A 13,758-nucleotide genomic window follows, 5' to 3' on the forward strand; every position below is an offset into this window, starting at 1 on the left:
GCCCTGGGTCGGGCGGAGCGGAGTTCGCCGTCTTCTGGGGCTGAGCCCGAGTCCGAGCCCTGGGTCGGGCGGAGCGGAGTTCGCCGTCTTCCGGGGCTGAGCCCGAGTCCGAGCCCTGGGTCGGGCGAAGCGGAGTTTCCTATGGTGCCTGAGGCCAGGCCTGGCTGCCTGTCAGCCTCACTCTGTCGAGTGGCACAGCAGTCGGAGTGGCGCTGTCCTTTTGTCAGGCCGGTCAGTGGAGCCGCGAAGTGACTGTGGTCACTTCGGCTCTGTCGACTGAAGGGCGTGCGTCAGGATAAAGGTGTCAGGCCACCTTTGCATTAAATGCCCCTGCAATTTGGTCGGTTGGCGTGGCGATTTGGCCAGGGTTGCTTCTTGGCGAAGACTGGGCCTCGGGCGAGCCGGAAGTATGTTCGTCGCTAGAGGGGGGCCTCGAGCGAGACGGAGATCCTCCGGGGTCGGCTGCCCTTGCCCGAGGCTGGGCTCGGGCGAGGCGTGATGGAGTCCCTTGAATGGACCGATCCCTGACTTAGTCGCACCCATCAGGCCTTTGCAGCTTTGTGCTGATGGGGGTTACCAGCTGAGAATTAGGAGTCTTGAGGGCACCCCTAATTATGGTCCCCGACACAAACGCATTGATATGATTCACACATCACAAACGCGTTGATATGATTCACACATCACAAACTTAAGATCTAGTGTTTACATAAACATTTCAGATACGAGTTAAGATCAAGTGTTTACACAAACATAACGTCCACGAGTTAAAAAACATAACGAGCACGAGTTCAAGTGTTTAGAGATAACCACCACTTGGGTGGTTAGAGCTATGATCGCTGCCGCCACCAGGAGGAGGGAACGCGAAGAGCGAGTCAACAAATTCAGTCCCTGCTGCGGGATCAGACCCACTACCACCGGCTTCGGGCGTAACCTATGCAAGTTAGCAAATATCAACATTTTTAATACAAATATTAAAAAATATACAAGTGTATAAATTAATCGAGAGTTATCAAACGTACCCTATCTCCAGGTGCAGGTATATGTGTTGGAGGGGTGTTGAACTGTGGTGGCGGAGCTAGTGTGTTTGCAAACTGGCTCCATTGTGGTGATGGTGGAAAATTTGTTGTCATGCCCTGTTGCTGCATTAACTGTTAAACATATGTGTTACTATTGAAGATGTTGTATTGAAATATAATAATTTAGAGTTCGGATTATTTGTACTCACTTGATACATCACTTGGTTATGTGCATTGCAAGCCTCCATAAATTCGTGTTGTTGTCTCATCTCTTCACGCATCCTCATAATCTCCAACTCCTGCTCGTTCGGTCGACGAGAGCATGAGCTACGGGAAGACGAACCCGTCCTCTGAGATCTCACCGACGACGAGTCAATGAATCCGTCGAAGAGTGTGTATCTATAAGTGATTCAAAAAATGTGATTACTGCACAATCAATTTAGTGTCAACCATATAATTTCATAAGTTAGAGCTTATCGTCCATGCGCTTTGCCACCACCACTTGCGTACACCACCGAGGGATCCACCGGTTCATGGCGCCAGTCGAAGTCAGGGCCATGGCGACGAACCATCTCCTCCCCATATGCCGCCTATACATCATTCACAACCTTACAAATGCAGGAATTTCTATACTTTGAACGTTTGTACTTTTGGGCCAAAACTCACCAGCCGATACGTGGCTGTCTGGCTGCAGAGCTGGTCAGGGTTGTTCGGGTCTGTCCTTTGTGGACCTCCTGATAGACCTCAATGTCACTAGGCTTTTGGCCACTCGTAGCTTCCTGTATAAATAAAAACATTCATAAGCAATCGTACTATTTGCTGATCGACATAGCTAGATCAAACTTACCATTCTTTTAGCTTTTCGTATCATGTCATCACCGTCAAACTTGTGGTTAGGATTGGTTCCTCGACATTGTCTGTGATGCGCTAACACTTTCTGGAAGCCTTCGGAAGCCCAATATCGACACCAAGCATAGTACGCATCAGGCACGGGCGCCATCCATGGAACCATCACCTGCACACACAATGTTATATATTATATCAATCACCAAAATCAATATAAAGAGTAAAACAAATTGAATACTAACCTCACGATATTGATCCTCAGTCAAATATATCTTTGAGGACCCTTCCTTTTTATTCAAGGGGCCTGCTTCTTCCGGATGCTTTTGAAAATACAGGTTTGTAGCCACACATGTGATATTAAATTAACTCTAATCACATGTGTTATTAAATTAATACTAATCACATGAAAGTTAACTCCCGTCGGCCATAAAAAACCGACGAAAATAAACATGTACACACATAATTAACATTCACAATCCCATGCATTAACATCTTTAACTCACGTGGGTGTCGTAGTCGCTTCGGAGATGCGGTCGGGGGCGGAGGCGGCGCTTGGGCGCGGCGGCGGCGCTCGAGGAGGCAGCGACGACGCTTTGGGAGACGTTTGGGGCGGCGACGACCCTTGTGGCGGCAGCGGCGTTTGTGGGCGTGATGGGAGGCCCGACGGCGGTGTGGGCACGACGGGGACGAGCGAGGGCGGGCACGACGGCGGTGGACGGGCGGGCGGGCGCGGCGGCGCGGACGGGCGCGGCGGGGACGACACGACGGCGGGGACGGGCGGCACGGCGGTGGCGGCGGTTTTGAGAGAGAGGAAGAAACAGAGAGATGAGCCCGTGCGGGGTGCTCCCCGCGGGTTCATAAACATTTAATTCCCGTCGGCCAGAGCGTAGGCCGACGGGAATAACCTAATCCCCGTCGGCTTTTGTCAGAGCCGACAGGAGTTATCTTATTCCCGTCGGCCTGTGTCTGGGCCGACGGGAGTTAAGTTAAGGCCCGTCGGCTGACCTGTAGCCGACGGGAGTTAACTAACTCCCGTCGGCTTTTCGTCTGGCCGACGGGAGTTAATCCGACCGACGGGAATCTTCAGGATTCCTGTAGTGAACACTAAATGAGTTCTCACAAATTAATTTAACCAAAAATAAATAAGGTCTTATTGAAAGGAATAAATAATGTGTCCGTAGCACAGAAACTGAAGAGTAGACAAATAGTACCTACAAAGTTTCAGTGTCGCATTTCTCAAAAGTTTTCTCAAAGTCATCCTCATACAACCATGAACACTTACTGAGATACAGTTCTGTATGACTGTCGCACAATACAGAAAGAAAACCATTCTCGTCTCTAATACCTATTTATATGATATAACCAACAAACCACGCATACTTTAGTGTTAAGAAATAAACAATAATTATATTTGAATAAATATCTTAATAACTATTTATATGATATAAAAATCGTAGTAAAGCATGGGTAACTAGCTAGTTAAATATTATGGACAAAAGCCTTATCTCATCAGTCCAGTGCATATGAACATCATGATCAAACATGCATGTAACAGTGAGCCCATACCACACATGACCATTCTACTTCAGGGACATGTCGAGAAATATCCAAAGGATCTAGTTATTAACCTATGTTTGTAGGGCTCTTTGAACTTAGCTAAGCAGGGAGCTAAAAGGATAAAGGCCTCAGAGCCCTTCAACCTTAGACCTTACGGAGTGTGTTGGTTGGTTCCAGAGTATGGTGGGACAGAGCTGCTTCGCTCTCAATTTGTTTGTTACCTGGATTAGTTCCATATATGATAAAGTGGCTCTAAAAAAGAAAATTATGCTTAAACGATAAATCATTCCACTTCTCAAAATCTCTCGGTGGAGCGGCTCCATCCCAACTAACTCTATAACTAAAACTATCTAAATAAACACATCAAATATTTGAATGATAATTATGAGTATTAAATATATTCTATTTATAAAACTAATTACACAAATAAAGACTAAAAGACGAGATGAGTTCACTAAACCTAATTAATCATACATTTAATACTGATATTCAAATATTTGATTTGACACTAAAATTTAGTTAGAGGAACCAAACATCTTTAAAAGGCCTCGAGATTTGACCCTAATCTCGATGGAGTGATGGCCTAGGAGACAAGTAAGAGCTTGATGGGTTTAAAAGAGATTGAAGGAGATTAACTCTTTTCTTAGTCAAAATTGAATTAGAAGAGATTTAATTTCTTTAGGGCCCGTTCATTTCTGCTGGAATAGATCAGAATTAATTCTAAATCTCTAAAATTTATAGTAATTATTGAAGTAATCAAAGCCAGATTTATTCCACCCCTACGTTCTATGCGAAACGAAGAGGCCCTTAATCTACTTTGATCCTTCGCAATCGAAGAGGCTAAAAAACATGACATGACTCACGTGTAGTTTAATAAAAGTTATTACAAATTAAAAAATACCGACGACGTCGTCAATGCTGACCTTCGGGACCCACCAACCGAACCAGGCAACGTCGCACCATCCTTTTCCTTTCCTCGCAGCAGCTGCGCGGCGCGGCGGATCCTGTCCACAAGTTCATGACCCGCCCCCCCACCCCCAGTGGCGGTGGCGGCAGACCCGCCGGGCAGCTGGACCGAGCCGATCGGTCCGGTCCCATCTCAGCGGCCCGCGGCGCCTGCCCACCCTCTCAGCCAAAAGCCCCCTGCACCCAGTCCATCCAAACCTGTGTCCGCAGCTCTCGCCAGCCAGTCGCCGCCACGAGAGGGGATGTCGACGGCGAGCGGCGTATCCGCTGGCTCCGTGCTCCAGCTGCCCTCCTTTCGGGTAGGAGGACGCTCCGCTGTCTCGCATATATGTTAATTGTTCAGAATGCGTGCTTTGGCCTCCGCGGCTCTGCAAAGCCCGATACGTGCTCGCTCTAACTCTTCCGATGCGCTTACCTGGCTTTGGTTGTTGACGTTCAGGTGCCGGCCAAGAGATTTCTGCCTCGGAGAACAGCCGCTGGTGCTCCGGCTGGTACGCTTCTGCTCGCGTAACTGTTAGGACTGGTTCGTGGGTCCTGTAGTATGGTGGACTGGATTAGTGGTTTTTTGTCAGAATGCAGGCCTTTGAGTGGTGCAGAACTGGATGCTTGTAGCCTGCTGGTTTTTATTCTCAAAATTCTATAGTCCTCGCTTATGTAAATTCTTAAAATTGTTATGTTATTTCCATCCTGACCAGGTATTGTGTTAAGACAAGAAAGATGTTAAATTTTGCAGGCTGATAAATTATACCATAGAGAACGCTAACTAGGTCATCAAAGTTTATCCTAATGTGAATTCACTATTAGCTTCGTTTTTATCTAACATATCTCACTATGCTGATATGACATTTTTGTCTTTGTCAGGTAACTTTTTTGTGAAGAGAGATATTATATATAATAGAAGCTACCACCAATTCTTACCATTGAAGCATATAGGAGGCTTGCAAGCAGCAGTACTTCCAGTTACTCCACCACTATTAGATGGTGAGGGGAAAAAGAAACAAATGGCTGAAGAGTATGGGTTCACACAAATTGGAGATGAACTACCAGATGATATTACTCTTAAAGATGTCATGGATACTTTACCTAAAGAGGTGGCAACCGTCAACACCAGTTTGCTTTTGGTGTTCCAATGTCACAAATTCTAACGTAATTTTTTCTATTGATAGGTATTTGAAATCAATGATGTGAAGGCTTGGACATCAGTTTTGATATCAGTTACTTCTTATGCGCTGGGTTTATATTTCATTGCTAAGTCTCCATGGTATCTTCTTCCCTTGGCTTGGGCTTGGACAGGCACAGCAGTGACTGGGGTTAGCTCTGTCCCTTGTTCTATAAACTCTTGTGGATTTGCCTGCACGGGCTCATGTTTTTATCTGTGTAGCACTGTAGCTTCATTCACACTCTATATCATTTTTTTGTAAAGTTTTTTGTGATAGGTCATGATTGTGCTCACAAATCATTTTCAAGGAATAAGTTGGTTGAAGATGTTGTTGGAACCTTGGCTTTCATGCCATTGATATATCCTTATGAACCGTGGAGATTTAAGCATGACCGACATCATGCCAAGACAAACATGTATGTACATAACTCCTTGTGCATCAACCTCTAATGTTTTTTAGACTCCAAAAATGCACTTCGAGGCCCAAGTAGTATTAATTTCTACTACTCTTCCAGAAGTTTTGCTTTCATGCATTGCATTGCAATGAGAATTTACCCCATTGTGCACTTATTCACACGGCATCTTCTTGTCTGTTCTAGTTTTAGTACTGTCCTTGACATGGATTTAACTTTGTTTTTCAGTTTTCAAACTTCCACTGAATATTTTATATTGCTTTCGATTCAGCTAATTCTAGGGAATGACAGCTGAGCAACATAATAGTTAAAATTTACATTTCTGATTTAGCATATGTAATACTTATACTTGCTTTCTAATATTCACTGAGCACAGATAACAGATATACTGCATGTTCTTTAATCATAGTATAACTTTATAAATTTTTTGTGCCCCATTTGGATCCTTTGAATTAAAATTCATTCTAATAATTGTAATTTAGACATAGATCAAATAAGCTAATATGATTGTATGCGGAATATATCTGTATATTATTATTGACCATATGAGGGAGATAGTTATGTCTTTATATATTGCATTTCTATGGTAAGGGGGTGAGACGACTATAGAATCAGTGTTCATCTCCTTTCTCCTACCCTATGAATTTAAGATAGGCTTATATCTGAACTTTAGAAAGTTTTGAAATGTCAAATTCCAAGGCGTATAACCTACTCCATTAAGTAGATTCCAATTTCTCCAAAATGAAAGGATCAAAACAATCACTTTGGGTATTTGTATAAACTTTCAATATAGATGAAGTCATAACCTGAAAGGCCTTGAATACTTTCAAATGCCAACCATGTCCTAATATGCATTTGGAACATTTACCATTTGTGCAATGTCCAGGTTGATAGAAGATACTGCATGGCAACCTGTTTGGCAAAAGGAAATTGAATCATCACCTTTTCTAAGGAAGGCAATTATTTTTGGCTATGGCCCTATCAGGCCATGGATGTCTATTGCTCACTGGTATTTCTTTTTCAACCAATTCTGTATTGCAGGATGAATTACTCCATGATATAGTATTTCTGCTAACTATTGATCACCTGTTGGTCAGGTTGATTTGGCACTTTGATCTAAAAAAATTCAGACCAAATGAAGTTCCAAGGGTTAAGATAAGCTTAGCATGTGTGTTTGCATTCATGGCGATTGGATGGCCCTTGATCATTCTCAAATCAGGACTAGCTGGATGGTTTAAGTTCTGGTTCATGCCATGGATGGTTTATCATTTTTGGGTAACATTTCTTATTTTCTACCATCATTGTTGAAGTGCACATGAAGGGCAGGCCTAGTGCACTGGTGGGAGCTGTCTCACCGAGTCACCAGGTCACGGATTCAAAGCAGCCTCTCCACATTTGTGGAGGAAGGCTTTCCTAGACCCCATTCATGTGGGAGCCTCTAGCACTGGATCTGCCCTGCCCATTATTGAAATGCACATAGTGTCTAAGACTCTAAGTACATGATAGTTATTATTACTATCATGCTCTTACTCTATTTAAGTGTTTATAATATTTAACATTTCTTATTTCCTGTTACATTCATCTATTGAAATCTACATGGTGTCAAAGACCATGACATTTTTTTTGTCATGTTCTGACTCCATTATACTTTTTTAATAAATTTAAGTAGATCATTTTAATTTATTAATACATGCTTAACCTCTGTAAACTACTGACCCGTGGAGTCGATCAAATCCTCTAGAAAGAGGTGTCCGTTTGCACAACCTTCCATCAAATATTTTGTGGAGGTTTAAAGACAAATGGGTATACTCTAGTAGCCATTGCATTTCCTTGTGATATTCAGATCGAAATGCTATCATCCAATATAGTATATGTACTTTATTTTTATATTATTATTAGAGCTTCTTTACTATTTTCAGAAATTAACAACAGACTGGTTCCTGCCCACATGAATTTGCCAGCAGCTCATTTCATAACATTTTGGAAACTCTTATTGAAAAGTTTATGAGAACATAAGTTGGATTCATTTAATCCCAGCGGTAAATGAGACCTTAGTACGATATCTTGCATTTAGCTGGTTTGGCAGAACAGAATATGTATAGCTAAAAGGACGTTAATATGTGTTTGAACTGTAAAATATCTCCATTACATAATGCTTATACTGGAAGTGTATTCTACTTATTTATTTTAAAAAATAATCCTCTTCAGATGAGCACTTTTACAATGGTACATCACACAGCTCCTCATATACCATTCAAGTCATCTGAAGAATGGAATGCTGCACAAGCTCAATTAAACGGCACAGTTCATTGTAACTATCCTCAATGGTATGTTTTGATATTATACATTGCATTCACGCTAAGAACAAAGTTTATCTGCCTGAGATAACAACGTTAGTGACTTAAAAAAGTTTCCATTATGATTTTTGTTGCACAGGAAGTAACTGAAGTTCAACACTGTTTCCAACAGAAATGGCACTGATCATAATTTGCTGTTTCATCTCACCTTCAAAATTTAAGATACTTTACCAAAAATTAAGATGATATTTGGTAGGATGTGCCAAAAAACGTGTAGACCATCAACTCTGTTTTATTTAACAAAATTATTCAATTGTGTGTTGTCCAGTCCTTGTTTAGAGTTAGTCAGAGGACAATATTTCATTGAAGTTTCAGCAACAAATATGGAATGCTTTTTTTTTGGATATTTTGGGATAAAGGATTCATGTTGGCTTAAGTGTCAATCTTCTACTAGCAAATCAATTTCTAGTGAAATTACCGTGGGAACATGTTGGCCTCTTCAATTGAATTTTCAAATGAGTAATGGATTTCTATTACAGGATAGAGATCCTTTGCCATGACATAAATGTGCATGTCCCACACCATATTTCTCCAAGAATTCCAAGCTATAACCTTCGTGCTGCTTATGATTCCATCAAACAGAACTGGGGCAAGGTGATTTGAAATTCTCCTACTCTGGTGCATTTCTCCGGATCTTTACATACTGACTTATTTTCTCATGCTGCAGTATGTCAATGAAGCCAACTGGAATTGGCGATTGATGAAGACGATACTGACGAGATGCCATGTGTACGACAAGGAGAGATACTATGTTCCGTTCGATGAGCTCGCGCCTCAGGAGTCCCAACCAATCAAATTCCTTAGGAAGTTCATGCCAGATTACGCATGATGCCATCATCACAGCTGTTGACTAGTTGAGATTATTCAGTATTGTCGGCACAGGTGGACAGTCACATTTTCAGTGATTACGCATGTCCCAAAATTTTGACTGGAATACTCCATGTTACACTATTATTCGTGCAGTAGGAAAGCACGTAGCGTACCAAAATATTTATACTTCAGGAAATAGACAAAGACATTGGTGATGAAAACGGACAGAATCGTGTGGAAAACATCTCTTCTCTTGTCATTTCTATATTTTTTTTCCGGAAACAGAAACACGTTCAAAATTCCCGGAATTGAAAACAGGGTTGGGATATGTGGTTGTTCGGAAACAAACTAATTTACTAATAAAATACGACTTGCACAGGCCTGCTGGGCCGCCGCAACCTAAGAATGGACACCGTCAAATGAGCCCACCCCTTAATAAACCCTAGCCCGCCTCCGCCGCCCTATAATCCGACGCCGGACGCCCCATGATTTCGCTTTCTTCTTCCCGTCGAGACCCAACCATACCAGCGGCGCCGCAGGCTGACGAGGAGGCGGAGTAGAGTGGCCGGACTACCTCGACACCTCCACTGCAACCATGGGTAGAGCTCCCCCACCTTCATCTGCTTCTCGTTTGTTTTGCTTGCGCTGGCGTAGTGGTGGCGCCGTGGCGGTGCTAATGGCGTCGTGGGTTGTTTTGGGTTTCTTCACGCAGGTATCTCACGTGATTCGATGCACAAGCGCCGTGCCACCGGTGGAAAGCAGAAGGCGTGGCGCAAGAAGCGAAAGTAATTGCTTGCCGTTTCTCTTCACTCCTTACATATGGGTTTTCTGTATATCTCTAGATTTGTTTAGTGCTTTGCTGGGCAGGGTCTTAGGTTGGTAGATTTGCATTGACATCTCTCGGTGACTGGTTGCGGCAGTAGTAATTGATTTGAGACTTGAGTCCTTCGATTGGTTACATTTACCTCCAGTGCTTTATGAGGTTCAGCCTTATCGATTACCCCTTCAATCCTTAAACCGTAGCGTGATGCTTCTAATTGAACAGCAAACTACTTAAATTATGGAAATTATGTATGTATTTTAATGAATTATTAGAAGGGTCACTGTGGTGAAAATTTGTATCTTTCCGTTTGAGGTTTTAATTTGGAATCTTTATTTTGTGTTACTACTAGTTTGAGGTTTTAATTTGGAATCTTTATTTTGTGTTACTACTAGCTATTCGTGCAGTACAGTTGTGATTTCTATGATGTTGAGGCAGAATTGTTTGCATAACAGACATCTCTTTTATATAAAAATAAAGCTTGGACACTAAGTTTTGTTAATGTGAATGTAAATAGTTCGGTCAGTTCATAGTACAACTGCAACTAATAACTGTTGTATATTGTGTTAACCTTGTTGTTTGATTATTATGAGTTTCAGAAGTTAAATTAAGATTCTCATTTATCTTCAAGGTATGAGCTTGGCCGTCAGCCTGCTAACACCAAACTGTCTAGCAATAAGACAGTGAGGAGGGTCCGTGTCCGTGGAGGCAACGTGAAGTGGAGGGCTCTCCGATTGGATACAGGTAACTACTCGTGGGGAAGTGAGGCTCTTACCCGCAAGACCCGCATCCTGGATGTGGTCTATAATGCATCAAACAATGAGCTTGTGAGGACTCAGACTCTTGTGAAGAGCGCCATTGTACAAGTTGATGCTGCTCCATTCAAGCAGTGGTACCTCACTCACTATGGAGTGGACATCGGTAGGAAGAAGAAGGTGCCTGTTGCTAAGAAGGATGCGACTGAGGTATATTCATTCAATTTAAGGTTTAATTGTTGTTTGCCCTTAGAATAGATTGACTTTATAGTTCATGAATTATTGTATTTGGTGATTAGTTGCTTGATAGATATCTTATTAATGCATTGTTTTTAACATGTGCACTTCTGTGGCTGTTTTTCAACGAATCTCTTCCTTCTCTATGATCAGCATGTTGTATTTCGTCAGCACTTTGTTTATGCTTGTTTTACGTTTCTATGTGAAAGAGACTGAAGCTGCTATTTTGATTTTTTGCAATCATTATCTTATGATGTTTTTTGTAGGAAAAACAATAGTTCAATTAAAATTTCCTTTCTGTTGCTCAATTGATGTATCCTATAACTGACCATTTATTGTTTGTGCAGGGACAAGAGGGTGAGGCTATAGCTGAGGAAACAAAGAAGAGTAACCATGTGCAGAGGAAGATTGAGAAGCGACAGCAGGACCGTGCACTCGACACTCATATTGAAGAGCAATTTGGCAGTGGGAGATTGTTGGCCTGCATTTCTGCCCGTCCTGGGCAGTGTGGCCGAGCTGATGGGTAAGGACTACTGGACCATTTCACCTAGCTTCAGTAGCTTACAGTTTCCACCTGAAATTTCCTAGCAGTTGCTGGGCATTTCTTTTTATTGTCCAGCTACATCCTCGAGGCTAACTACAGTGGCATTTCCTTTTATTGGCCAGCTACATCCTTGAGGGTAAAGAGCTCGAGTTCTACATGAAGAAGCTCCAGAGGAAGAAGGGCAAGGGTGTTGCATCTTAGAGCATTCTTTTAGCTAGAACTGCAAAATATCTTCTACTTGGGGGTTTTGTTGTTAGTCTTTATGCATATCATTTGCGGACCTGATGAACACTTCATAAGTGAATCAACTCTCGATTCCAAGAATTGATAATTTTCACATGCGGTGGTTGTAATTGTGATATTTAGGTTTGCTATTTATTGAAACTTCTTGTCTAAAGCAGTTTTAGTTTACCTTGAAGATGATTGTTAGAAACGAGATCCTATCCAATCTATATTGCTGTTTGGTTTTCACTTTATAGCTGCTAACATTTGATTGCATAGTAAGAACTGGTCACGCGTACGACAATCTCTCATGAGACCTGAGTATTTTTTAGGAACACTAGAATTTTATGACTTGCTCGCTGCTAGTATGGACTGAAATTCAATGGGAATGATCAGGACCCAGGAACTTGAGGCGAAAGTTGCCAGGCATGCAAGCAGCAGCACACTTGCATTGCGCCTCCGATGCACGCTTGCCCAAGCGCAAGCAGCAGCAAGCAACAACCTCCAAGCACAGCAGTACGCGAGTGTGTTTGGATCCTAGGCTAGAAAAATACTAGCCTCACTAGGCTAGTCCATGCTTTTGCAAACCTGGAAAAAAAGCTGGCTTTTGAGGGTGACCTTGCCTCTCTAGCTCGGCAGAAGGGTGATCTTGCCTTTCTTGCCCGGCAACGCCAAGCTTCCGAGGGAGAGCCGATCCAGCTCGCCTTCAACGTCAAAGCCGCGCTCAAGCAGAAGAAAATGAGCACGAAACAAACTCACCCGCAACGAAGTCCGCTTGCCCCTCTCCGTACCACCATGTTCCTCAACATGCCATGCGATTTTTGCTCCAACACCTCCATAAATCAAGCCAGATCGAAGTTTCCACGACGCACCATAACCTAAGCTCCATTCATGTCTCTTCATGTCAAGGTGTTACACTGTGAGAGTTCGGCATTGCATTACTATTCTCTGGGTGATGCTCCTTGAGGAACGATCTAGCAGGGTTCAGTGCACGAGAGTTCTGGAAGAAGATTAACATCACGAAAATTCATAATCGAACTTTAAGGTTCCTTGCTCGTTAGGTTATGCTGATCGATTTTCCTCGGGATGACATGTATGATATGTTTGGTTCATGGCTAAATATACCGCACTTTGTAAGGTTAGTCGTTCGTATTGAAGAACTAGCCTTAGTCAGAAAAGTTAGACAAAGTGTGACAAGTTAGACAACAATCCAAACAGGCCCGTAGTGTGTCACCGGAGAGCATCTTAAGGTCCTCTAACGGAACTTCATACTAAATGCATCCCTCACATGAGCATTATGGGCGCTATGCTGGTGTATCATCGTCGCATCTGTACAATGAAGGTACGTCATGTGACCCTGGCTATGTAGTTACAGGACCATCTATAGCCGCGTGCTATGCCACCAACAGTTGTATCATGAGACTGAGAACATCTATAGAGGGTCAATAGGTTATCTTGCAAAAATATCTTAAAAACAACACGAACTTGGTCTAATAATGAAGCTTGTAAACTAAAACCAAGTTTAAGTAGAGAGAAAAGTTCACTTCACTTGATTGCTCTTCCAAAATATGGATTATATTAAGAGCAATAACAAAAGTGAGAAAAGAGAACTTGGGAAGAAAGAAAAATCGCAATAAAGTAAAATAGACAAGTGAGACAGTAATTTTTATCCCATGGTTCGTCAAAAGTCTACCTCCACATTGTTGTGTACTCCTTTTGAAAAGGGTTGCAATCAACCCCTCTCAAGTGATCACATAGATCAAACTTGAGTGTCACAGTTCTTCCTTATATCTCAAGTATTCTCCGTTTGCAAGGAATTTCCATAACTTGGAGTCTCTTGCACCCTTACAAAAGATCATAATATCACCTTAGAGTAAAGGAGGGAGAGAAAGTAGACACACAAGAGCAATAAGCAGCAACAGACGCAAGAATCACAAAGACAAGAGCGCAAGAACACAGATCAATAAGAACAGCTCTGTTGGGGACTTGTTCTCAAATGCTATGAATTAAGAACAAGGCAACACAGAATGTTAAATGATACTGTCCTTCGTCCGCG

At 42.4% G+C, this 13,758-nt stretch overlaps 2 protein-coding genes across 3 annotated transcripts; both read left to right on the top strand.

The window, feature by feature from the left end:
* The first annotated feature begins 4,425 nt into the window (after positions 1 to 4,425).
* On the top strand, positions 4,426 to 9,246 carry LOC100101547 (omega-6 fatty acid desaturase, chloroplastic). The gene is made up of 10 exons (NM_001319699.1): positions 4,426 to 4,684; positions 4,825 to 4,876; positions 5,247 to 5,476; positions 5,552 to 5,695; positions 5,809 to 5,960; positions 6,844 to 6,966; positions 7,055 to 7,232; positions 8,166 to 8,284; positions 8,794 to 8,908; positions 8,982 to 9,246. Exons 1-10 carry the CDS (start codon positions 4,628 to 4,630, stop codon positions 9,141 to 9,143), a joined length of 1,332 nt encoding a protein of 443 aa, NP_001306628.1. The 5' UTR covers positions 4,426 to 4,627; the 3' UTR covers positions 9,144 to 9,246.
* On the top strand, positions 8,997 to 11,951 carry LOC100193830 (40S ribosomal protein S8-like). Of its 2 annotated transcripts, none has more exons than XM_008659147.4 (5): positions 8,997 to 9,723; positions 9,837 to 9,909; positions 10,576 to 10,909; positions 11,284 to 11,459; positions 11,556 to 11,951. In XM_008659147.4, the coding sequence occupies exons 1-5, from the start codon at positions 9,720 to 9,722 to the stop codon at positions 11,638 to 11,640; spliced, it is 672 nt and encodes a 223-aa protein (XP_008657369.1). In that variant the 5' UTR covers positions 8,997 to 9,719; the 3' UTR covers positions 11,641 to 11,951. The 2 variants fall into 2 exon arrangements, with proteins under 2 accessions (XP_008657369.1, NP_001132384.1); NM_001138912.1 differs by having other exon boundaries at positions 9,631 to 9,723; positions 11,603 to 11,818.
* The last annotated feature ends 1,807 nt before the right edge of the window (positions 11,952 to 13,758 follow it).

The sequence above is a fragment of the Zea mays genome, chromosome 1 (assembly GCF_902167145.1).
Source record: "Zea mays cultivar B73 chromosome 1, Zm-B73-REFERENCE-NAM-5.0, whole genome shotgun sequence".
Lineage (NCBI taxonomy): Eukaryota > Viridiplantae > Streptophyta > Magnoliopsida > Poales > Poaceae > Zea > Zea mays.